The sequence below is a fragment of the Loxodonta africana genome, chromosome 17, assembly GCF_030014295.1.
Source record: "Loxodonta africana isolate mLoxAfr1 chromosome 17, mLoxAfr1.hap2, whole genome shotgun sequence".
NCBI lineage: Eukaryota > Metazoa > Chordata > Mammalia > Proboscidea > Elephantidae > Loxodonta > Loxodonta africana.
In genome coordinates, this window is record NC_087358.1 from 68,997,649 (window position 1) to 69,020,812 (window position 23,164).

The window sequence follows — 23,164 nt, forward strand, 5'->3', positions numbered from 1 at the left end:
CTGGAGCTACCAGAAGTTGGTAGTCAAGGGAGGATCTCCCCCTAGAGCCCACAGAGAGAGCATGGTCTTACCGGTGACCTTTATTTGACTCCAGAACTGTGAGACACTAAAGGCCTGTTCTTTAAAGCCACCCACTTTGTGATATTTTGTTATGACAGTCCTAGAAAACTAAGATGCCTACTTCCTTTTGTATTGAAATAGCCACTCCAATCTTCTTGTGATTAATGTTTAGGTATTTATTAATGGCATATTTATTTCTATCAGTGTACTTTAACCTAGCTGTGTTTGTACAGGAAGAAAAAAATGAAAAGAAGGACAGGTATGTACTTATGTATATATGTGTGTATATCGATGGCACTGGGTTTTTTTTTAATATATGTATATACACGGGTGTGTGTGTGTGTGTGTGTGTTTTAGTGATTGCTCTAGGAACTAGTTCTCAATTTTTTGTGGTATCTTAAAAATTAGAGGCCCTCAAAGACATTTTTGTATGTGGGTCACATCTATTGACATTTACCATATTAGCATTTAAAATTGAGAAATTATAAAAAAAGTCAAGTATGCCCAAATACACATTCCATCAGCTGTCACAGCAGTGGTGACATGACCTCAGGAAATCTCCACTGTACTATCATGAGGGAATAAAAGTGGAAAAAAGTGTCTTAGTGTCGTTATGAAAATTGTTTTGACTTCATGGACCCCTCGTGCATCTTTCAGGGTTCAATTAGAGAAGCCGAGCCAGTAGAAGTTTTGTCCACCTATCCACCTATTTCCCTCCCTCCCTCCCTCCCTCCCTCCCTCCCTCCCTCCCTCCCTCCCTCCCTCCCTCCCTATCTATCCGCCCATCCACCCATCCACCCACCCACTCATCCACCCACCCACCTACCATCCACCCATCCACCCACCATCCACCCACCATCCATCCATCCATCCATCCATCCATCCATCCATCCATCCATCCATCCATCCATCCATCCATCCATCCACCAGCCCACCCACCCATCCATCCATCATCTATTTATGTAAAACAAGGGATTTGTTGCATAGATTTGATCACACACAATTGTGAGAACTAGTTAAAGAGTCTCTGTAAGACTCATTTTTGATGTGATGCTGGAGCTTGAAGTCCTCAGGGCAGGCAGTGGGGAAGATGGATTTCAAAGTAGGGGAACAAAGACAAGCTGAAACTCCTGAGTAGGCACTGGAACCCAAGAGGATGGCCTCATATCCTATCAGTTTTGGCCTGGTTTCCTGGAGAGTAAAGCCTGAGGGAATAACTTATATACTACTACATTATTAGGGAGTACAATCACTTGGAAGCTAGAGTCACAGCAAAAAGAACAGAGGCAGGAGAGCAGAAAGAATTGCTACAAGGTTGAATTACTTAGCTTGCCCTCACTTGGCATTAAATGCAACTGATTGGTCAGTCTCATGGGAGCATCATTTGATAATATAAATGACTCCAATCTCAGTAAACCCTGGTGGCATAGTGGTTAAGAGCTATGGTGCTAACCAAAAGGTTGGCAGGTGAAATCCACCAGGTGCTCCTTGGAAATCCCATGGGACAGTTCTACTCTGTCCTACAGGGTTACTATGGGCCAGAATTGACTCGATGGCATCGGGTTTAGTTTTTTTTTTTATCTCAGGAAAGGAGTCCTGGTGGCACAGTAGTTAATAGCTTTGGCTGCTAACCAAAAGGTTAGCATGTCTGAAACTCTTAGTTGCTCCTTGGAAACCCTATGGGGCAGTTCTACTCTGTCCTATAGGGTCACTATGAATTGGAATGGACTTGATGGCAACGGGTTTGGTTTTTGGTATTTTAATTGCAGGACAGAACTTCTGGAGGAAGAAGACAGAAGAATGTATCTGCCAGATCTCCTTGTTAAAGTTTTTTTTCCCTCCATGAATATTATCCCCTATATTTCTGGGTTGTGCATGTGTGGGTACTAACAGGTCCTACAGCATCTCATGCCTCATTGCCTGAAAGCAGGAAAGCTCTGGAGCAGAAAGTGGAAGCCATATTATTTGGGTACAAGGTGAGCTACTGTTGAATTATGGTCATGTGATGTCTATTGTCAAGGCAGTGCAGTTCACAGAGAGTTGATTACCACAATGCTGGCTGGGAAAAAAAAAGCAAGTGGATAAAGATCCTAGCAACTCATGGTGACCCCAAGTATGCCAAAGTAGAACTGTGCTCCACAATGTTTTTAATGGCTGATTTTTCAGATGTAGATCACCAGGCCTTTCTTCCCAGGTGCCTCTGAGTGGACTGAAACCTCCAACCTTTAGGTTAGCAGTTAAACATATTAACTGTTTGCACCACCCAGGAATGAGCTGGGGTCAAATTGATGACAGTTTGTTTTAAGGAGTCTGGAGCAGCTGAGGCCAAGAACATATGAGGTGGTACATAAACTGAGTTTGAATAAATTTACTGTTTGCACCACTCATGTCCATTCATGCCCTCCCATTATATTCTGCTCCCATACTACAACAGGGGCTCAGTTTTTGTGAGAAGATGATGCCATTATTTTACTCCCTGAGAGGAAAGGTACAAGTCTATTTTGTCACAGAATCTCTTTCAAGATGGTGGCCACCTATAATATCTGAAGAGACTTAAGAGGTTTAATGAAACAAAATATAGTACCTACTGATAAAGACAATAAAAAAAATTTTTTTTTCTTTTTTTTTTACCAAGGCCTTAATTGATATTCTTCATCTCTCTTTCCTCTACTCTTTTGTATCTTCATGTGAGTTAATCACTGGCCAAGGTCTATGGTGGTAGGTGGGTCAGTGGTGGTGGGTCTGTGGAGGCAGTTCCCATTTGGCTGAGGCCAATTTTTAGCTAACACTCACAGCAGCTTGAGAATGGGTGTGCCAGTAGGTAAGGGGGATTAAGCAAAGCACTAATTGCATCCATTCACTTCAAGCAGCTAATCCTACTTCTACCCTTTATTTCCTGAACCCATCTATTCTAGCCCTCAGGGGCAATACCTATTTATTAACTGTCGGTTCAGTTGGTACAACATATACTGTACCTTGGAGGACAGTGCCCAACCCTGCAGGGTGAAGCTCCCAAGCTAGTCATTTATTGAGCCTTTAACAGGCCATTCTATGATTCTACAGACTTGTAACTTTTGGAAGGTGGTGTGATAAATAAATTGTAACAACACTCCCAGCTTTTATACTTTCTTGTTTCCATGCCCTTTGGTAGTACCCATCCACATTGACTCTGGACATGGCCATGTGACTTGTTTCAGCCAGTGAGATGTTAGCAAATAAGATACAATAGAGACTTTAAAAGTGCGTACAATCCGGACACATCTTAAAATCCTATCACTGCTATGAAAACAAGCCCAGGCTAGCCTACTGAAAGGAATATGAGAGCTATGTGGCTATTTTATATCAGCCAAACCCAGCTAACCATCTGGCTGCAGATACTTAAGTACGCCAGCTGAGACCTGCAAGTTCAGCTCAGCTTAGCAGCTCAGTGAAATAGTAAATTCATGAGAAATCACAAACGGCTGTAATTTTAGGCCACTAAGTGGGATGGTTTGTTATGCAACAAGATCTAAATGATACAGATGAAGTGAAGTTACTGGTCATGTGTTCATTGTTTTCTCTTTTGTCATAAAATGGGTCCCTTGATCTGAGCCATTACTGTGATGGCTTGGATATCATGTCAATGTATCAGGCTTCTATAAATTCTAGAATGGTCGTGCTGGCAGATGCACTGAGGACAAGGTAGGCAAATTCATAACCAGATTAGCTATCAGTTTCAATAAGTGTGAATCACTGCTTCCTCTAAGATGGAAGGGGTCCAATGTAATCAATCTGCCATCAAATGACTGACTAGTCTTCTTAAAGAATAATGCCATATCAAGCATTCAGTGTTGCTCTCTACTATTGGCAGGTTAGTATTTCAACAAGGACAGTAGTCATCAATATAGCTAGGTCAGAATTGGCAAGAAGAAGCCCATATTTTTGAGCCCATGTAAGGCTTCCATCTTAGCCATCATGACCTCTCAATTCATGGGACCTTTTTTTTTTTTTTTGGTGATAGCACTAGAGTGGCTGGAGAAAAAGGCTAGCTGACTCTTCGAGATGAGACATCTTGTTCACCTGCAGGCTGAGAGCCTTCTTTATGGTAGATACTCTCTGGTGGGAATTAACAGGAGATATAAATGGTTTATTCTCACTCCCACAGGTCCAGTCACATACCTTTTCCCAGACTTGTCTGTAATATTCCAATCATGTTTCATTCAGGTCATGACCAACTAGCTAAGCCATTCATCACTGCCCAGTTGTATATCCATGCTTCATGCCACTTTTTTCCTCCTAAGAAGTGAGCAATCAAGTGTACTGGTCACAAGTCTGCCCAAGGGAGGATTTCCCTTTATCACTCCAAGTTACTCTTAGGTGGGATTGTAATGTCAGCAGTCAATTTTTGCTAGCACCTATATCTTATACCAATCCATATGTAAACTAGACTCAAGGTCTTTCATCCTCCATTAGTTGGTCTTAGAGAACTCCCTTTGATCACAGAATTGAGGGAGAGATGTCAGTACAGAGAGATTGGTGATACAAGAGTTTGGGTCATTTGTTCACATAACTTATTCATCTTTGCTTGGGCTTGATCCTAAATGTACTATGTTCATTGTACCATGAATTGTTACTGTGTCTGCCAGACCTTATGACTCACTGGATAATCATCAGATTGTGATTGTCCACTCCAAGTGTATAGGCACTTGGAGCCCCACAGTCAGACAACTCAGTCTCTACTACAGCCCAGTAGCTCTACAGGAGCTGATTTATCAAGTAGAGAGTAATTCTCTGTTGCAGAAGCAGTGCCTTGCTCCAGAGCCTTAGGGTATAGCTCCTATTGTGGTTTGCCAGACATGCCATACAGCACTTTTCCACCTCAGGTACCTCTCGCACTATTGGATCTGCTAGGTTATACAGCTCAAGTGGCAGGGCAGCTTGAGCTGCAGCCTGGATCTGATCCCGAGATGTCTCTTATTTTGGTGCCCACTTGCAACTGGAAGCTTTCTAAGTCATCTGATATACGGGTTGGAACTGTATTCCCAAACACAGCATTTGCTGTTTTTAAATCCAAAGAGACTCATAAAATGATGAGCCTCTTTCTTAATGGCAGGAAGTGAAAGGTGCAACAACTTGACCTTTACATTAAAAGTGATGTTTCCAGCATGCGCAGTGCCTTGGAATCCTAAAAACTCCATTGATGTGGCAAGCCTTTAGATTATCTTAGAGTTTGTCTTCTACTCTTTGGCATACGTGTGTTTTCCTAAACCATCTAAAGCTTATTCTTTGGTCTTCCTTATTCATTGTTCCGGTGTTGGTGAAGAATATTAAATATACTGTGGACTGCCATAAGAACAAATGAATCTGTCTTGGAAGAAGGAATATAGCCAGTATGCTCCTTAGAAGCAGGATGGTGAGACTTTGTCTCACATACTTTGGACATGTTATCAGGAGGAACTAGTTCCTGGAGAAGGACATTATGCTTGGTAAAGTAGGTGGTCAGTGAAAAAGAGGAAGATCCTCAACAAGATGGACTGACAGAGTGGCTGCAACAATGGGCTCAAAATAGCAATGATTGTGAGGACTGGGCAGTGTATCATTCTGTTGTATGGAGGTTCATTATGAGTCAGAACTAACTTGATGGCACCTAACAACAACATTTAAAGCTTATTACTCAAAATCTGGTCTATGGACTGGTGTTGGTTGGTAACTCTTGGTTACCAATCCAAGGAACATAAATTCAGAAACTAAGAATATGTGTTTAGAAACCTTCATAGCAATTCGACATTGCTGTGACAACCAGGCAAATCATTTGATCAGTTAGACTCACACAGGGTATAGAACATCTCAAGTGTTTTCAAAATCATATGGAGCAGGGTATATGCTGGTCGAGTTCAGTAGCTTCCAAAAATATTACTCTATAGCATATTGGGAAAAAAATAAATAAGCATTGATCTGCAAATCAATTTGACAAGCAAATTGATAATTGTTTGCCCCTTCATACTCAGCAGGAGAGAAAGCTGAAGAGTTAAAATAAACCTGGGCCTAGAAAGTAAATATATACTCCCACCATTCCTATTGGAGTCCCTGGTGGCACAAACAGTTAAGCAGTTGACTGCTAACCAAAGGGTTGTCAGTTCAAACCCACCTAGCTGGTGCCTTGGAAGAAAGGCCTGGCTATTTGCTTCTGAAAGATCCCAGCCTTGAAAATCCTATGGAGTGCAGTTCTACTCTGCAACACATGGAGTCACCATGAATTGGAATAAACTCAATGACAATTGGTTTCAGTTTTTGGCATCATTCCTGTGTAAAGGCAAACCGCTTTTGATACTTCCTACTGATGGGAATCAAGAAAAGTATACTCACCAAATTAATTACTGCAGATCAAATGTCAAGTCTATTTTGATCTGCTCTAGTGAAGATACTGCTTGCTACATGGCAGTTTCTACTGTGGCTACCATGATTAAATTTATGGCAGTCTATTGTCATCTGCCATGATCCTATTTTTGCAGGGGTCAAACAGGAGAGTTGAATAGAGATGTAATGGAAACCACAACCCTGCACTCTTTGAACCTTTAATGGTGATGTAATCCTCTGCAGTTTTCTTAGGATGCTTCTGATTTACTATCCTTGATGGGGGTGGTAGTGGTGATTTCAGGGGCTTCTACTTGGCAACTCCGACATAATGGCTATCACGAGTCAGGAGTCACAGATCAGGGAACCAATGTGAGGGACGCCAGCTGTTTATACATTCAGGGACGAACCATATGTTATGCTGTTAGACTCTGAGGTGGTGTCTGATACACTGCCCTTCCTGATTCTTGGTTTTCTGCATTTCTTTTAATTCCATGTAGTATTCTTCCGATAACTTCTTTTTCTTCCAATAATTTTTTGCTCATTAGCCAGGGCATATCTGTCTCATGAAGCTATGAATTTTAAGTAATATGGCAAACCAAAAAAACCAAACTCACTGCTGTTGAGTCAATTCTGACTCATAGTGACCCTCTAGGACAGAGGAGAAACGCCCCATAGTGTTTCCAAGGCTATATATCTTATGGAAGTAGACTGCCACAGCTTTCTCCCATGGAGCAGCTGGTGGGCTCAAACTGATGACCTCCTGGTTAGCAAGCTAGCGCTTTAACCACCGCACCACCAGAGCTCCTCAGTAATATGACATATCCTCCTTAATGGTCCCAAATTATTGTTATGTAAAATATTTGGCATATATGTATATTTGTATACATATAATAATTGGTGCTCAGTAAATGCTTGATTAACTGAAGAAAATTGTTTAGGGACTATATCACTTATCTACCGCTGCATAACAAATTGTCTCCAAAATTAATGACTAAAAACAATGATGATTAATTATTTCTCACAATTCTGTTGGTTAAGTGGTTTTTCTGCTGATCTTAACTGGTAGGTAGGTGGGATCTGGGCTCAGCTGGGATGCTAGGCCTCTTTCTCTGTGTGGTCTGTCATCCTCATGGGGACTAGTTTATGCTTCTTACATGGCAGCTGGGTTATAGGAGAGCATACCCTAAAGCACAAGCACTTATCAAGTTACTCTTCGCTTTACATTAGCTGATATCCCGTTGGTCAAACAAATCACTATGGGAGGAGACTACACAGGGCATGATATCAGTAGGTGTGATTCACTGGGGGCCATCAGTGTAACAGTCTTCCACAGAGACTGTGTCCAAGCATCCAGTTGATAGGTATTTACATTCCTACTTACGGCAAGGGCTGCTGGTTGTTTTCCAATAGCTGTTCTCCCTTGCTTTGTATTAACAGAATCCTGAATTTTAGCTGGTCACGTGGCCTCATAAAATAAAGAACACATTTTCCTGCATTGTCTGCATCCTGGTGTGGCTTTATGCCCATGTTTTCCTCAGTGGGATGTAAGTGAAAGTGTATTTTGGCAGTTTCCAGGAATTTCTCTTAAATGAGAGGTTGCATGGGCCCCTAGCTTTTTCTTTATCCCTTTCCCCATCCTACTGCCTAAAATGTGGATGTGAATTTTGGCTGTCATCTTGGACAATGAACATCACCCAAGGATAACAGAGTTGTGTGTTGAAGGTACCTGTGTTCCTGAGGACTTTGTTGAGTAGAACCTTCAGACCAGCCCTGGAATGTCTACCTTCAGATTTTCGGCTGAGATAAAAGTAACCTTCTATATTGTCTAATCCATTGTCATTTTGAGTTCTGTTATTAGCAGCTAACTAATAATACTGTCACACTATTAAGATACATCCTCTCTACACTTGTTTTAATTTTAATATCAAAGCTACATAGGTAGATACCAGTTGCTATCAAGTCAATTCTGACTAACGGCGACCCTGTGTTTGTCAGAATAGAACTGTGCCCCATAGAGTTTTCAATGGCTGGTTTTTTGGAAATAGATTGCCAGTCTTTTCTTCCAAGGTGCTTCTGGGAAAATTTGAACTGCATTGGTGGTTCAGTGGTAGAATTCTCACCTTTCATGTGGAAGACCCAGGTTCGATTCCCAGACAATGCCCCTCACACACAGCCTCCACCTGTCTGTCAGTGGAGGCTTGTGTGTTGCTATGATGTTAAACAGGTTTTGGTGGAGCTTCCAGACTAAGATGGACTAGGAAGAAAGGCCTGGTGATCAGCCACTGAAAACCCTAAGGATCACAATGGTCCTATCTGCATCCATTCAGGGGTGGGCATCGTTTCCTTCTATTGTGCATAGGGTCACCATGAGTCAAAGGCCGATTGGTCAGAAGCAGCAGGAACAACAGCAACAATCCTTGGTTTTGCTCCATGGTACACAATTTTTTACCTTCTGATCGCCTTTACCCAAAACACACTGATGGCTCTTATTGATCAAAAGAGAAGAGAAACGTATCAGTTTTAGTTGATAAAAATTGTATGGGCTAAATTAGTGAATTCTGGGAAGCATGCATAGTTTAACAAGCCATTAAGGAGAGAAGATAAAGAAGTGAAGACTGCAGAATGTCTGTATTCCTTCAACCACCAGAGACAAATTTAGAACAACGGTAGTGCCTAGCCAGATAGGGGAAAACTCTCAATAAAACCACGCTGCAAACCCCACTTCTGGTTTGCTTGGTTTGGGGCTCCCTCATGTTCATGATACTATTAATAAGAAAATACACATGCAAAGGAAGTAATTAGTTGTCTCTCGTTCATCTTGGAGGGTGATGGGGAGAACTAGGGAAAGGTTTGTGCTTTAGATGAAGGTTGAGATCACGAGGGTTATAAATGAGACGGATGTGCCTCCAGGCACAGCAACTCTTTAGGTACCTACGTAACCCTGAGGATTCGGCTATAGTCAGTGTCAATAAACTGCCTTGGCTATTTTACCTAATAGCCATTTCTGCATGGGAGAAACCATCAGATTTGGAAGTGGAAGAATTTCTTCTCTTGGTACAGTGGCTTAAACTGTAGAAATTTAGTGGCTTGCTACTTTGGTCTCCTTCCTTGGCCCTTGCCCTGTCAAAGAGAATTCAACCTGTATTGGGGGGCATTTGAATATGGGGTCAAACATTTTGAGGATTTTTTTCCTTTTCTTTGTTTTTTTTTTTTTTAACTCTCTTCCCATTGTCTTTACACCTCTGGGCCACCTGAAATATCTGTTAGAGCCTTAAGTGGTGGTTAAATTTACCTGATTATTTAATTTCTTCCCTCTCTGTTTTGAGAAATATCTTCCTTCTCAAAAAACCAAACCTGCTACCATCAAGTTGATTCTGACTCAGAGTTTAAAAGCTCTTTCAACATTCCTGCCCAAGGTATATTGTCTCCTTAGCTTATAACATGGGGAAATAGCACAAATGTACCTTGCTTTCCTCCTACAGGGAGGAGCAACTCCTAGATCAGGGTACCTCTAATTCTACTGTAGGTAATATACTGTTACCACCAGAAAAGCTGTCTTCTCATGTCTTTTGCTTGTTGTTTCGGTATTCCTGTACTACACTAAAGAAGCTGTTTTCTAAGGCCTGGTTTCTGGACACAGTACAAAGTGGAGAAATATAGCACCAACTACCACGTAACGTTTAATAAAGATTTAGCAATTTCTGTGAGCCCAGAGCTGGTGGTGTCTGGTTGCCAGTAGGGTAAAGTATGTGGCTGCTGTTGGCAGCACTAAAACAATGAAAAAACTATAGTAGCAATACCTTTTTGTTTACCAACATTTGCTCATATGATTCTGTTATTTCTGTGAGGTTGGCAGGGCAGGTACTACTATCTGCATTTTAAATTTTACAACTTAAGAAACTGAGACCCCAAAGAACTAAGAGCTTTCCCAAAGACAAATCAGGGAATCATCAGCCATATGCAGCACATCGTGTTCTAAGTGACCACCATGCTCCCAGCCACCTTCTAAGTGAGCCTCTACCAGCATGTCCTTTCCCACAGTCATCATGATTATTATCAGGTGCACTTGCCATCCCTGTGACAACTGATTGGGCAGGGATCAGATGTGACCCAAAAGCTGTCTTTATAAGGTGGACAGGGGCCTCCCTCCAAAGTGACTTGGAACTGAGACATGAGTGCTCTGTTCAATAGAAACGCTCTCTACTGGATGAGGGTATCATTACTTCATTCAACAGGTATTTGTTGAGTGTCTACTATGTGCCAGCCACATGCTAGGCATGGGGACACCCTGGCTAGCAGTACAGATACAGACTTATTCCCATGGATAGGGCTGGCTTTATGGGCCTATGAGTTCTGCAGTCACACTGGGCCCTGTGCTAAGAACGCCCCAGGCTTGGTTTCATGCTCTGCAGGGACCGTCACAAAATCCTTAAGTTATGGACAAGGAGCCCCACGTTTTCATTTTGTTCCAGGCTCCACAAACCATGTAGTTGGTCCAGCTCATAGAATTTACTAAAGTTTAGTAGGGGAATCAATCATATTCTCTCTCCTGAGCGTATGAATTGGCAGCATGGAGAGGTCAGTGCAGCAGAAGCTGGATGAAGAGATGAGGATACCAATATTCACAATGGCAGGAAGGAGGGGGGTCTGCTGCTAGAGGGTCGACTGGAAGTGTGGCAGTAGGGACTCTTCTTCTTGCCCTCACCTTTCCCCCTTGAATTTATCATTGACACTAAATAATTCAGGTGAACTGAGCAAGTCACTGTTACTTCAGCCCTGAGAGAATCTAACACACGCGCATACGGAAAGTGATTTAAATCATGGCAATGAAACAGAGCAACAGGAGAGGAGAATTAAAGACTCTCTAAGCCAATTCTTCTCACACTATCTGCGAAGGGACTTATCTTTCTTTCTTAATTTCTAATTTGTCGTCGACTCATACTTCTGGAACATAAAATAAAAACAAGTTACTAGAAAAATTGAATGAAAACAACAAAAAACAACACAAACTATATTTTTTAGTATCTTAAACATAAAAATTAATTTTCAACAAATAATTGGAAGAACTGTAACACAGGATACAAGGAAAAAATATAAAAACTGCACATTGTTCACCGGAAGTGTGCATCTAGGTGATTACCATAGAGAATCGCTATTACACCCCTCATTTTTTGTCATTCCACAGTCATAACAAAGAAACAAGAATTTGTTTTTGTTGTTGATTTGTGACTTAGGAGACCCCATGTGTTACAGAGTAGAACTGCTTCATAGGGTTTTCTTGGCTGCAATCTTTAAGGAAGCATATTACCAGGCCTGTTTCTTCTGTGGTGGTGCTGCAGGTGGGTTCAAAATGCCAACATTTTGGTTACTGGCCAACTGGAAACCATCTGTGCCATGCAGGGACCTTTCTAAACAAGAAGTTGGGAGAGAAGTAGCAATTTCCCATACTAACTGCTATACAGTGTTTGTATGTCAATATTTAAAGTTTTTAACATGACAAATGAGTGTGCTTCTTGCTTGTTAAATTACCTAATCTAGGTTTAGATATATCTAGCAGTATATCTAAACTGCTTCTATGTTTTATTCTGATAACACTCAAGTAGAGAAGCCAGTCTCTCAAAGGCATGTTGAAGGGAGTGGAATAAGAGATTTTAAGGCAATTTCAGCAAGTTCAGGACATTCATTTTTAATTTCTATCCAAAATGAAACAAGAGATGCTTTATTTTCAAAATTCATCTCCAGTCCTTCATCAGTAGTGAGTTCCAAAAATTTGCCCTGTAAAGTTACAGTTACATTTAGATTCTGGATCCATGAATTTCCTGTGTGTGGTGATTACTTTGATGGAGAATCAAAATCAAAATGTTTTATCATATTTATGATAATATTTTCTTTATATTTTGTATGTAAATGTCCCTTAAGTTTGATGGATTCATTGCTTCATTAATCAGTCCATGGTTTTAGTACTTAACCAAAAGTTATGGCTACAGACTGAACAGACAGGGGATTATATTTCTGAGTAAAATTAATATAAACTCTTAGCTCTAATTCTTTGGAATGACTTCTCTGATCATTATTTGGTTTACTACTGGTAGTATTAATCCACTAGTGACATCTGTCTTTTCTTGACAAAACAGGCCAATGAGGCTTGTTTCATCATCTACGATTTAGGGTTAAAAATAAATGACACAAATTTTACTTCCCTAATTTAGCTATATATAAATAAAAAAAAGAGGCTTGATTAAAAATTAAAATGACTATAAAAACAACTTATAAAAATGAATAAATATTTACATCTTCATGGATTTTTAACACTTTGGATTACAATTGACAAGCTAACCTTAAAATTTTACTCATCGTAAATGTGGTCCTACTATGCATAACAAGGACACAGCCCTACCACCTGCAACTCACCACATAAATTGGAGAACACCTGAACTGGACTATACTCTTGCTTAGCTATATGCTTAGCAACAGATGTCCAATGATCGTGTTCTTGGATGTTGCTGACATGTCAAATTGTCATAAACATTTCTAAGCACTCTTAATTTCTGTATTTATCATCATCTTGTGCAGTAAGGAGCCCTGGTAGCACAGTGGTTAAGAGCTACAGTTGCAAATCAAAAGGTTGACAGTACGAATCCACCAGGTGCTCCTTGGAAACCCTATGGGGCAGTTCTACTCTGTCCTACGGGGTTGCTGTCCATTCAACCAGTTCCTATCCCTTTCTGCCTTCTCATCCTGCCTTCCAACAGGAGCTGCCCATTTAGTCCCATGTATCTACTTGAACTAAGAAGTAAAACTCTTTGAGTATTATTTTATGTTTTATAGTCCAGTCTAATTTTTGTCTGAAGAGTTGGCTTCAAGAATGGTTTTAGTTCAGGGTTAACAGAGACGTCCAGGGGCCATGGCTTCGGGGGTTCCTCTAGTCTCAGTCAGACCATTAAGTCTGGTCTTTTTATGTGAATCTGAGTTCTACATCTCCTTTTCTCCTGCTCCGTCAGGGACTCTCCATTGTGTTCCCTGTCAGGGCAGTCACTGATGGCAACCAGGCACCATCTAATTCTTCTGATCTAAGGCTGATAAAATCTCTGGTTTATGTGGCCCTTTTGTCCCTTGGGCTAACATTTTCCTTGTGCCTTTGGTGTTCTTCATTCTCCTTTGCTCCAGGTGGGTTGGGACCAAATGATGCATCTTAGATGGCTGCTAGCAAGCTTTTAAGATGCCACTCACCGAAGTGGGATGCAGAACATTTTCTTAATAAATTTTGTTATGCCAATTGACCAAGATGTCCCCAGAAACCATGGATCCAGGCCCCTGCCCCTGCTACTCCGTCACTTGAGAAAACTTCTTTTAATAATCTATAGAACCTCTAACAATTCTTTGTAGTACAACAGAAAGCAGTGTAATGATTTTATTTACTCAAGTACTTCTGAGTTGTGTGTGAGGAAATCATATCTTAAAGGTACTCAGAAACATGGTAAAAGGAGTCCAAGGCAAAGATACACAACCTTTTGTAAATGGAGAAACCTCTCTTTGACTTATTATAATTGTGGTAAATCCAGGTGTTGATGTAAACTGGGTTTAAATAGAGCAAGTCTACATATGTGGGGAGAGTTTACTTCAGTTCCCAGAACTTCCTTCAGTTCTCCTACCTATGCTCTCCACTCTCATTTTTAACAAATAAGTATCTACTGTGTGTCCAATACTGTGCTCAGTACTAAGGCTACAAAAATGCCTGAGATTTGGTCTCTATCCTGAAGTAATTCACAGCAGAAATATTATCAGTCATGATGCTTTCTGCTGCAAACAATCATGCAATTCAGCTCCAGGGTGTTCAAATCAGAAGCTAAGTTATGTCACCAAGGACCCAGATTATTTTCTTTTGATATTCCTACTGCCCTGTCCCCAGCATTTTTGCCTTATCCTCCGGTCTGCTGCACAGGTCACAATGGCTACAGCAACTACAAGTGTCATATCCTTATGACAACAGCTAAGGAGTAGAAGAGCTGTCATCTCTGTATCCCATTTTATCAGCCTTCCAGAATATTATCACCTTTCATCTTTAAAAGGTCAAACTGTATCCTGATCTGCTGCCTAAACTAGTTGTGGGCAAGATGAATGGGACTACCATTTTAATTGTATTCACTCTCAGTGGCCTGGGCCCTACCTCCTGACAAAGTCTTGGCCCCCAAGGTAGGATCCGGGGGGACTGTGTGTTGGGTAGGCCAATGCTTGCTAACCTTTTTTACATTGTGGCACATGTCATGGTCTACACAGAAAATGATAATCCATTGTACTACTCACTGGGATAAACTCATGAGACTTGCATCTATGACTTACCTGAAGGCTCCTGCTGCCTCACATGCTGCCCAGCTTTCCAAGAATGAGGGGATGTACATCAGAGCACAACTATACTTTATTCAAAGTACTTCAGTTGGGAAGTTCTGAGGTGGGCAATCAAAAGTATCTGCCAAAGGAAGAAAAACATGTGCTAAAACTAGAAAATCAATTATAATAAATCAATACCAGGAGACAGAAAAGATACAGCTTCTAAGCCAATGTTTGGCGGCGATACCTCCAGAAAGCTTTTCTTCTGTTGATTTTGTGCCTGTACACATGCTATTTCTCTCTTTTTGGTGTTTTCTTCACCAGTATAATGTAACAGATAAGTCATAGCAAAATTACCTAGGTTCAAGTCCTCTGCTCATCAGCTCTGTGATATTGGGAAAATTAATTAAGTCCTCTGAGCCTCATCTGAAAAGTGAATAATACTATCCATTTTAAAAGGTTGTTTCTGAAGATTAAATGAGATAATTATGTAAAGTGGCCAGCACATTTCCTGGGATCCAGCAAGTCTTCCTTAAATTTTAGATCAAGCTGGCAAACTTCTATTCAACTGCTACTTCTCCTCCGAAGATCTCTTTTACACATTTCAATGGTTCCTCCTGGCTTTACACCACCATTAAGACTCAAAAAAATTAATTAAAAATAGACATTTTACTTTAAGAAATTTCTCTTACCCACACACACACCCGCAAGTATAAAAATACCTGACCCAAAACTGATCTTGCCTGCAGCTTCACTGGCTTGTTCTTTCACCCCAACTTCAACTTTGCAGCATGGTTAAACTTGTTTATCCCCCCAGCTAGAAGACAGCAGTCAATAAGAAATCAATCACCTTGTGATTTAATGAAAAAGACTGTGTGCTTCCTTGATTTTAATTTCAAGAGCTCTCAACTATAAATATGTAAGTTAACTGAGTAATCATTATTTCATCACAGTGGAAACTTGTATTTATCAAACAAAAATTTTTAAGTCTCTGTGAAATCTCCATTCTCTGGGAGTTTCTTCTTGCAGGAAGAGAATCTTCTCCCAATTTGAAAATTGTTTGTTAAATCATAGACCAATCAAATATTGTTATTCTTTTGAATTGATACAAAATCTTATTTTTAACGTTTATAAACAGTTTATAAACTGTTTACTTGTTCATTACACACAGCCCCCTCCCTACCCTAACCAGTGATCCCCAAAAGGCCAATAATTGTCCTACATTTTGTTTCCCCCAGTGCTTGGTAAACTGGAGCACCGATTAGGTCTTCCAGAAACGTTTGCTAAAGGGATAATCGGCGGTGTTTTTGTTTTGGTAGACTGGTTTAACGGATTGGGTGGGCGAGGTCTCAGAAGAGGGAGGGTACCGCCCATGGAGAGAGGAGGCGTGACAGTGTAGGGTGCGCTTGCCTGATAGAACTTACAGGACCTGAGTGACAGTCCCTGATCAGACCCAAAGATAGAGATGACAGAGATGGGGCCCAATTTTGCCCCACAGACTCTTTTTGTTGCCCTATTACGGGCACCTCAGCCTGGAAGGAGAGCTACAGGTAGAAACAGGTCCCAGCAGCGGCGGCTACCTCAGGGAGGGCGCCTCCGCCAGGCCTGGTCTCCCGGCCAGCCCCGCTCGTCCCTGCGCCCCCGCCCGCGCGCTGCCAGGCGCCCCGGTGCCCGCCAGACGCCGGCTGGCCCGGGAGCCTCGCGGACGTGACGCCGCGGGCGGAAGTGACGTTTTCCCGCGGTTGGACGCGGCGCTCGGTTGCCGGGCGGGGAGGGCTTGTCCGGTTTTTCTCAGGGGACCTTCAAATTATTTTTGTAACGGGAGTCGAGAGAGGACGGGGCGTGCCCCGACGTGTGCGCGCGTCCCCCGGCCCTGCCCTCCTCCACAGCTCGCTGGCTCCTACCCTGTGAGGGCGTCATGCCGCCCAAAACTCCCCGAAGAGCGGCCGCGGCCGCTGCCGCTGCCGCTGCCGCTGCGGCTGCGGCTGCGGCTGCTGCTGCGGCTGCCGCCGCCTCTGTGGAACCCCCGGCGCCGCCGCCACCGCCCCCTCTCCAGGAGGATCCGGAGCACGACAGTGGCTCCGAGGACCTACCTCTGGCCAGGTGAGTGAGCAGAGCCGCCCCCGCAGAGCGAACGCAGGAAGGGAGCCGAGGGGGCTTCGGGACCGGCGCCGGGGCATCTAGGCGGGGGCGCGTCTTTGCCCCGGATCCCGGTCCCGGCGAAAGAGGGTTCCTCCTTGCCCCCCACCACCGCGGAGGGTCTGGAGGAGGGTGACAGGGCTCCGGGATCCGGAGCGAGGGGAGGACAGCCAGGAGGGGTCGCGGCTCCAGGTTGACAGGTGTCGGGCGGGTGGGGCTCGGTTGGCTGAGCGAAGTGACAGGTGCTAGATCGGAGGCTGGAGGCGGCGGGTCATTTCGAGCTCCCATCAAATGCAAAAAATGACTGACGCGCGTGTGTTGAAGAGGAAGCGAGTTTTGTTCTTGTTGAGATTGGTAGTACTCCCGTGCTCTTTGGCTTTCTGTTTGGTCTTCTGCGACGCAAGAGTTCCAAGTGTTCGCTTCTGGGTGTGCACTGCATCCAAAGCCCCATGCTGCGAGAGGCCGACCAGAAACGCCTTGGACGCCGCTGCAGGAGACGCCATCGGATCTTAGCGCAGGGTCCTGGGTGCCGGTTGTCCACAGGGTGCTTTGAGGCCTTGGGGTTCAAAGCCAGCTGTAGTAACTGGCGAAACAGAATGCTTTAGAGGAACTGGGCAAGTTTTGTGAGGCAATTTAGTGTAAGTACCTAAAAGTTTCTAAACTTCTTTTTTTTCCTTTTGGATAAAACTCCTTGCAGGTTAGTCTGCCTCAGCATGTGCCATTATTTCTTCCATTTTGTTTTTTGACTTTACAATCAGGGATCTTGGTGACGCCTGTTTCTTTGTTTTGTTCTGTTTGTTTTTGGTAAAAAATTGGCGATGCTCTTGTGCTAACATCGAACTTTTTTTTTTCCCCCCTAAGTGAAATCTAAATTTAAGCAAGCCGTGTGGATGCGGTAGAATATGACAAAGAGCTATTTGTTGGATTGCAACATTTTATTTTTCTGGATTGTGATACTTTACGGTTAACTAGTTAAGACTGAAAAGTGCATATTTGTCCTTATTCCTTATTGTCAGCACTGGTTCTCTTTCAGGCTCTTTGTATACAGATCCATCGTAGGGGAATGGGACTGCTTTCTTCCCTCACCATTCCTTCTTCCATTCTGGTCCATCACCAAGTTCTGTTTTACCCTCACTGAATTGTACATATCTTTCCACTTCCCAGCCACTAACAGAGTTCAGGCCAAATTGTAAAAGATTGAAATGACCTGTGGAAGGATATTAAAAATTCATATATTTGAATGAACTGTCTTATGGGTTAACTGAAAATCATACCTACTAGTTTTAAAAAAAATCCTTGGGTAGTGCAAACGGTTAATGGCTTGGCTGCTAATCGGATGATTTACTTGCAAAAAATTAGCCGATGAAAATGCTATGGAGCACAGGTCTACTCAGACACACATGCAGTTGCCATGAGTCAGGAAATCGACTTAACAGCTTAGTAAAAAACAAAACAAAAAACAGGCCTGGGGGATGTTTTGGAAGAAGACATCACACTTTAGTTTTTGATTAAACTCTAATGTGCCCAATACCTGAAAACTATTCTTTGGCAAGAGCAGTAGTATTTACTTTAAAAAATTCAGTGTTATCCATATAACTTTGAAAGCATTCTTGATTATTTTGTGATAATTAGCAATATTGAAGTTCTGACCATCACCTGGGAAAAGAAGAAATTTGTTTCTTTCATTCTTTTTTTCCCCAACACATTATTTTATATACCTTTAAGTGATGGAATGATCAAAAATTCTTTGGGAACTCAAACCCTTGTACTTCAAAGCCATGCAAAATACAGTCTGCCTTTGATTATCCGTACTCACAATGGATTCCTTAGCATCTTCAATCAGACTCTACAGATTAACAATTTAGCAAGGGTAGGACCACAGCTTGGCAATCTGAGGCTGAGTAACCTGCATAGGGATGGATTCAGGGCTCAGCTCTAACTGCATTCCCAGCAAGAACCATTTCTGCCCTGAGAGTTGAGATCACATTCTGTTGCATTTATCTCTGGCCTAAATGATGTGGTGGAAACCCTGGTGGCCTAGTGATTAAATGCTACAGCTGCTAACCAAAAGTTTGGCAGTTTGAATCCACCAGGCGCTCCTTGGAAACTCTATGGGGCAGTTCTACTCTGTCCTATAGGGTCGCTATGAGTTGGAATCGACTCGATGGCAAAGGGTTTTTAAATGATGAGGCTGGAAGGGAAACTGTCACTAGGAACAGCATACCACCTTCATTGTTGAGGTTATCAGATGTTAATTATGTTTTGAAAAAGGAGCTGGCAGTATAGAGTAGTGGTCAAGAGCGTGGATTATGGAGTTAGACTGTTGGGTTCATATCCTGGTTTACCACTTAGTACTGGCAGTGAGCTCAGGTGAATGCTTTAACTTCTCTGATTTCGTTTATTCTTCGGTAAAACAAGGATGATAAGGGTCCTTACATGGTAAGGCTGATGTGGAAATTCAGTGAAACCATGACATTTAAGGACTTTCTACAGGGTCATAGTAAATACAGGTAGTTCCCAATTTACGAAGTACTTGACTTACGACGAACCATAATGATGACTTCCTTTTTCGGTACATCGTATCCTTAGTAATGTGTACTGCATACAGCATTGCAGCATGTGATCTGCTGATGTTATTCTTAGGTGTTCACTTGCAGATGTTCAAAGATGGATTTATAAAGATACTGATAATGAAAACTAAAAAAAAGAGGTATTTGACTTACATCTTATGACAGAGTCAGAATAGAACCCTGTTGTAAGCTGGGACTGTCTACTTAAAAAGACAAGGAATTAACCGACCAGAATGTATTGAATGCCTATCTTGGTTAAGAAAGATTAAGAACAAGGGACTGAAATAAGCATAGCAATAATTTATATCAAGTTAATCATCATGTAAGAAGTGCTTCTAGGCAGAGAGATTATTTGAAAGTTTAGTAAGTGTAGACTACACTTTAGTAAAGGCACTGACACTGAATTGATTGTGTAATACTATCTATGGGCTGTTCTTGCTCTTGTCAGTATCCCAGTTTCCCCCCTCCAACCCCTGAAGCTATTGTACTTACTTTCCTTCACGAAGTTATTTTATTGGTCTGAAGTATATGTGATTCACCATGCCAGCAGACATTTTTTTATTGTACGGTGTCCTTAATTTGGAAAGCCAGGGAATAAGATAAGCATATGTTTAAATTCTAAGTGTAATTTTTTTCAAAGAAAAAATAGTATCTTAAAGAACTTAGTGATGCTGTCTTTCAGGATAGTGCTATTATGTACAAACTATTGAAACAAGTGTTTTGCTTCATCAGCTTGATTTGTAAGTGTGTGAGTATTTTATATATTTATATATTCATTTGGCAGGCTTGAATTTGAAGAAACTGAAGACCCTGATTTTGTTGCATTGTGTCAGAAATTAAAGATACCAGATCATGTCAGAGAAAGAGCTTGGTTAACGTGGGAGAAAGTTTCATCTGCAGATGGTGTATTGGTAAGAATTTTATTAAAAACTTTTTTCTCATTTTAAAAATAATTCTGAATCAATGTAGAAAATTAAGAAAATAGGAAAACAGAGAAAATAAAAGCTAGTAATAATTACATTATTCAGAGGTAATTCGCCTCTGATAACATTAAAAAATTACATATATCCCCCTAAAACAAATCTTAGACATCATATCATTTTAGCTATAAATACATCACTATGTATTTCTATGATATAGAGACTTTTAAAGGAACACAACCACACCTTATAAAATTATTTTTAATGTCTTCTAATATGCAGTCAATATTTAAGTTTCCTGATTGTCTCAGAATCAGTTTTGTTAGAATTCAGGATCTCTGATACTGTCTTGATGTATTCGTTTTTTATTTTTGGTGTATATTTGTGTATGTATAATAATAACAGTGAACAATTTCCTAGTACTTTATTTGTATGGCAGAAAAATCAATTGATTCTGACTCATGGTAACCCCGTGTGTAAGAGGATATTAAAGCATCTTGCAAATAACTCATTTAACAATCCGTTGAGATATGAAATTTTTACTTTGCAAATTTTTGTTTTGCAAATTTTTATTTTATGTATAAAATGTAGTTTCCATTTCACATGTAAAATAGTTATTTTGAATATAAATGTAAAATCTTTATTTCACATGTAAAATATAAAATCTTCGATTTACATGTAAAATTTTCATTTTACAGATGAAGAAGCTGAAGTAGAGTGAGGTTAAGTAACTAGACCAAGATTGCTGGCTAAAAAGATCTCAAATACAGATTTGAGATCATAGACATATGTAATTTTGATCTTGCTTTTTTTTGTTTCGTTTTGCTTAACATATCAGCATTTTCTTATGTCAGTAAATATTCTTTGATAACATAGTTTCTGGTGGTGGTATAATATTTTGTCCTTTGTATGTATTTTAATTTGTTAACTCTTACTATTATGGACATTTAGATTTTTTTCAACTTTTTTATTCTGTAAAATAATGTGATAAACATCCTTAATCATAAGAATAATGCCAGGTACAAAGTAAGTCCTTGGAAATTTGTTAAATGAATCAACGAAAGAATCTTTATTTTCTTAGAATAAATTCTTACGCATTGAATTACTGAGTCAAAAGTTAGGAATGTTTATAAGATTCCGAATAATTATTGCTAAATTGCACACCGGTCAGACACATTTAGTGAATTTACTTTCTGATTAGCATTGTATAAGAGCACATGTTTGTTTTCACTGATCAGATCACAGCAAAATGTGTTTATGTACATACCATAAGTGTTTAAAACTGTATGAAAAATCTCTAGTCATAAAAAGGGGAAAACAAGTGCCCACAATTCCAAAAATCCGAACATATTCTCAAAACTATCTAAAGAAAGAGAGAACTACTGAAGCCTCCATGTGCAGATGAGGATGATTTCTTTACTATCCTAAATGAAATTATTTCAATATTATCATTCCAGAGCATTTGTGTATCTTTCCACTGCTTTGGGTACTCCGTGTACAAAGCTGTTTTTGTGCATCCTCAGTTAAAAGGAGTCGTAGCTCTTTCACCTCTGTCTCTTCCTAAAATAATAGATTTTTAGTTTTCAGAAAGGTAGGGATAGATAACTCATATAAAGAGTATTGGTGAATATAGGTAATTCTCAATTTATAAGTGGGTTATGTTCCAGATTTGTCTGGAAGTATGATATGGTGTTGTGTTAGGTTTTTAGACTAGTTCATGCAAAACTTTTTTTTGTATTGAAAAATAGCAATAATAGTTTTAATAGTAGAAGCCCTTCTGGACTTCTGAGTTAAATACACATGGGAAAATGTTACTAGGTACTTTTTAGGAGGGTCGCTATGAGTCAGAATCCATTCAATGGCAACAGGTTTGGTTTAGGTTTTTTTTGGTGGCCCACTGGTTAAGACCTGTGGCCGCTAACCAGAAGATCAGCAGTTTGAATCCACCAGCCGCTGCTTGGAAACCCTATGGGGGCGGTTCTACTATAGAGCACTCTGAGTTAGAATTGACTTGACAGCAACAGGTTTTTTTTGGTTGGGTGGCAAAAGCAGCTTGTGATTGGCTGCTAACCCAAAGGATGGCAGTTCGAACCCACTCAGCGTGTGTGGAAGAAAGGCTTGGCGAACTCTTCTTTTTTCTCCTCCTATCTTTGTACCCAGCACCTTCCATGGGAACTGCTGCAGGTTAAATTTCATTTCATAATGGGATCATCGTGAAGACTAGGACTTGTGCCATCTTTCCTGGTTGTATGCTGAAGGAAGATAAGAAAGGAAACTCATGCTACCTGTGGAATTTAGCAAACCTTTCACTTTTGGGTGGGGGGATGGGGGGAGGGGTATGACAGAGGAGGATATTCTGCTGACCTGTTGTAATTCAATAGACCTTTTCCTTAGAAATATTATTTTAAGCGACCATTAAGTTTTTGAGGGATGGCCTGAGAATCTGACCTCTATTTATACAATAATTTCTAAACGAGAATGTGATAGAGTGTATGCCGAGAAGGGGATATACAGTCTGCCTTCTGTATTGGCGGTTTCTGCATCCATGGATTCAACCAACCATGGACTGAAAATATTTGGGGAAAAAAAAGTTCCAAAATCAAAACTTGAATTTGCTGCATACCAAGCACCACACTGAATCCACACGAATGAAGCGATGTGCAGGCATACCCTGCTGTAGCCGCCCACCGTTTCAGAGATCCTCAGTCTCTCTCCAGCACTTGTTGTTTGAGTATTCTTTGCTTCCAGTCTCATTTGTTCAATACTTGTGTGTACCCTTTGTTTCTGTGAAAAAATGGCTGCTAAAAAACA

At 41.0% G+C, this 23,164-nt stretch overlaps 2 protein-coding genes across 9 annotated transcripts in view; one reads left to right on the forward strand and one right to left on the reverse strand.

The window, feature by feature from the left end:
- The window catches only part of LOC111751332 (cbp/p300-interacting transactivator 4-like), a 45,432-nt gene extending 27,404 nt beyond the window's left edge, over positions 1-18,028 (reverse strand). For 2 of the 4 annotated variants that reach the window (XR_010318206.1, XR_010318205.1), the window contains exons 1-2: positions 16,818-18,028; positions 14,737-14,863 (exon numbers count right to left, since the gene is read on the reverse strand). Coding sequence is in view for 1 of the 4 variants with exons in the window: in XM_064270142.1 (XP_064126212.1) it covers positions 14,817-14,863; positions 16,818-17,151 (381 nt within the window). In the remaining 3 variants the exon portion in view is untranslated. Of the gene's footprint in view, positions 1-973; positions 14,864-16,817 lie in introns of those variants that run through there. The other 2 variants (XR_010318207.1, XM_064270142.1) reach the window with 2 other exon arrangements.
- Positions 16,473-23,164, forward strand: part of RB1 (RB transcriptional corepressor 1) — a 209,059-nt gene continuing 202,367 nt past the window's right edge. For 3 of the 5 annotated variants that reach the window (XM_010592619.3, XM_064270128.1, XM_064270129.1), the window contains exons 1-2: positions 16,474-16,827; positions 20,218-20,344. In XM_010592619.3, coding sequence (XP_010590921.2) covers positions 16,643-16,827; positions 20,218-20,344 — 312 coding nt within the window. In that variant the 5' untranslated portion in view covers positions 16,474-16,642. Of the gene's footprint in view, positions 16,828-17,084; positions 17,502-20,217; positions 20,345-23,164 lie in introns of those variants that run through there. The other 2 variants (XM_064270131.1, XM_023551310.2) reach the window with 2 other exon arrangements.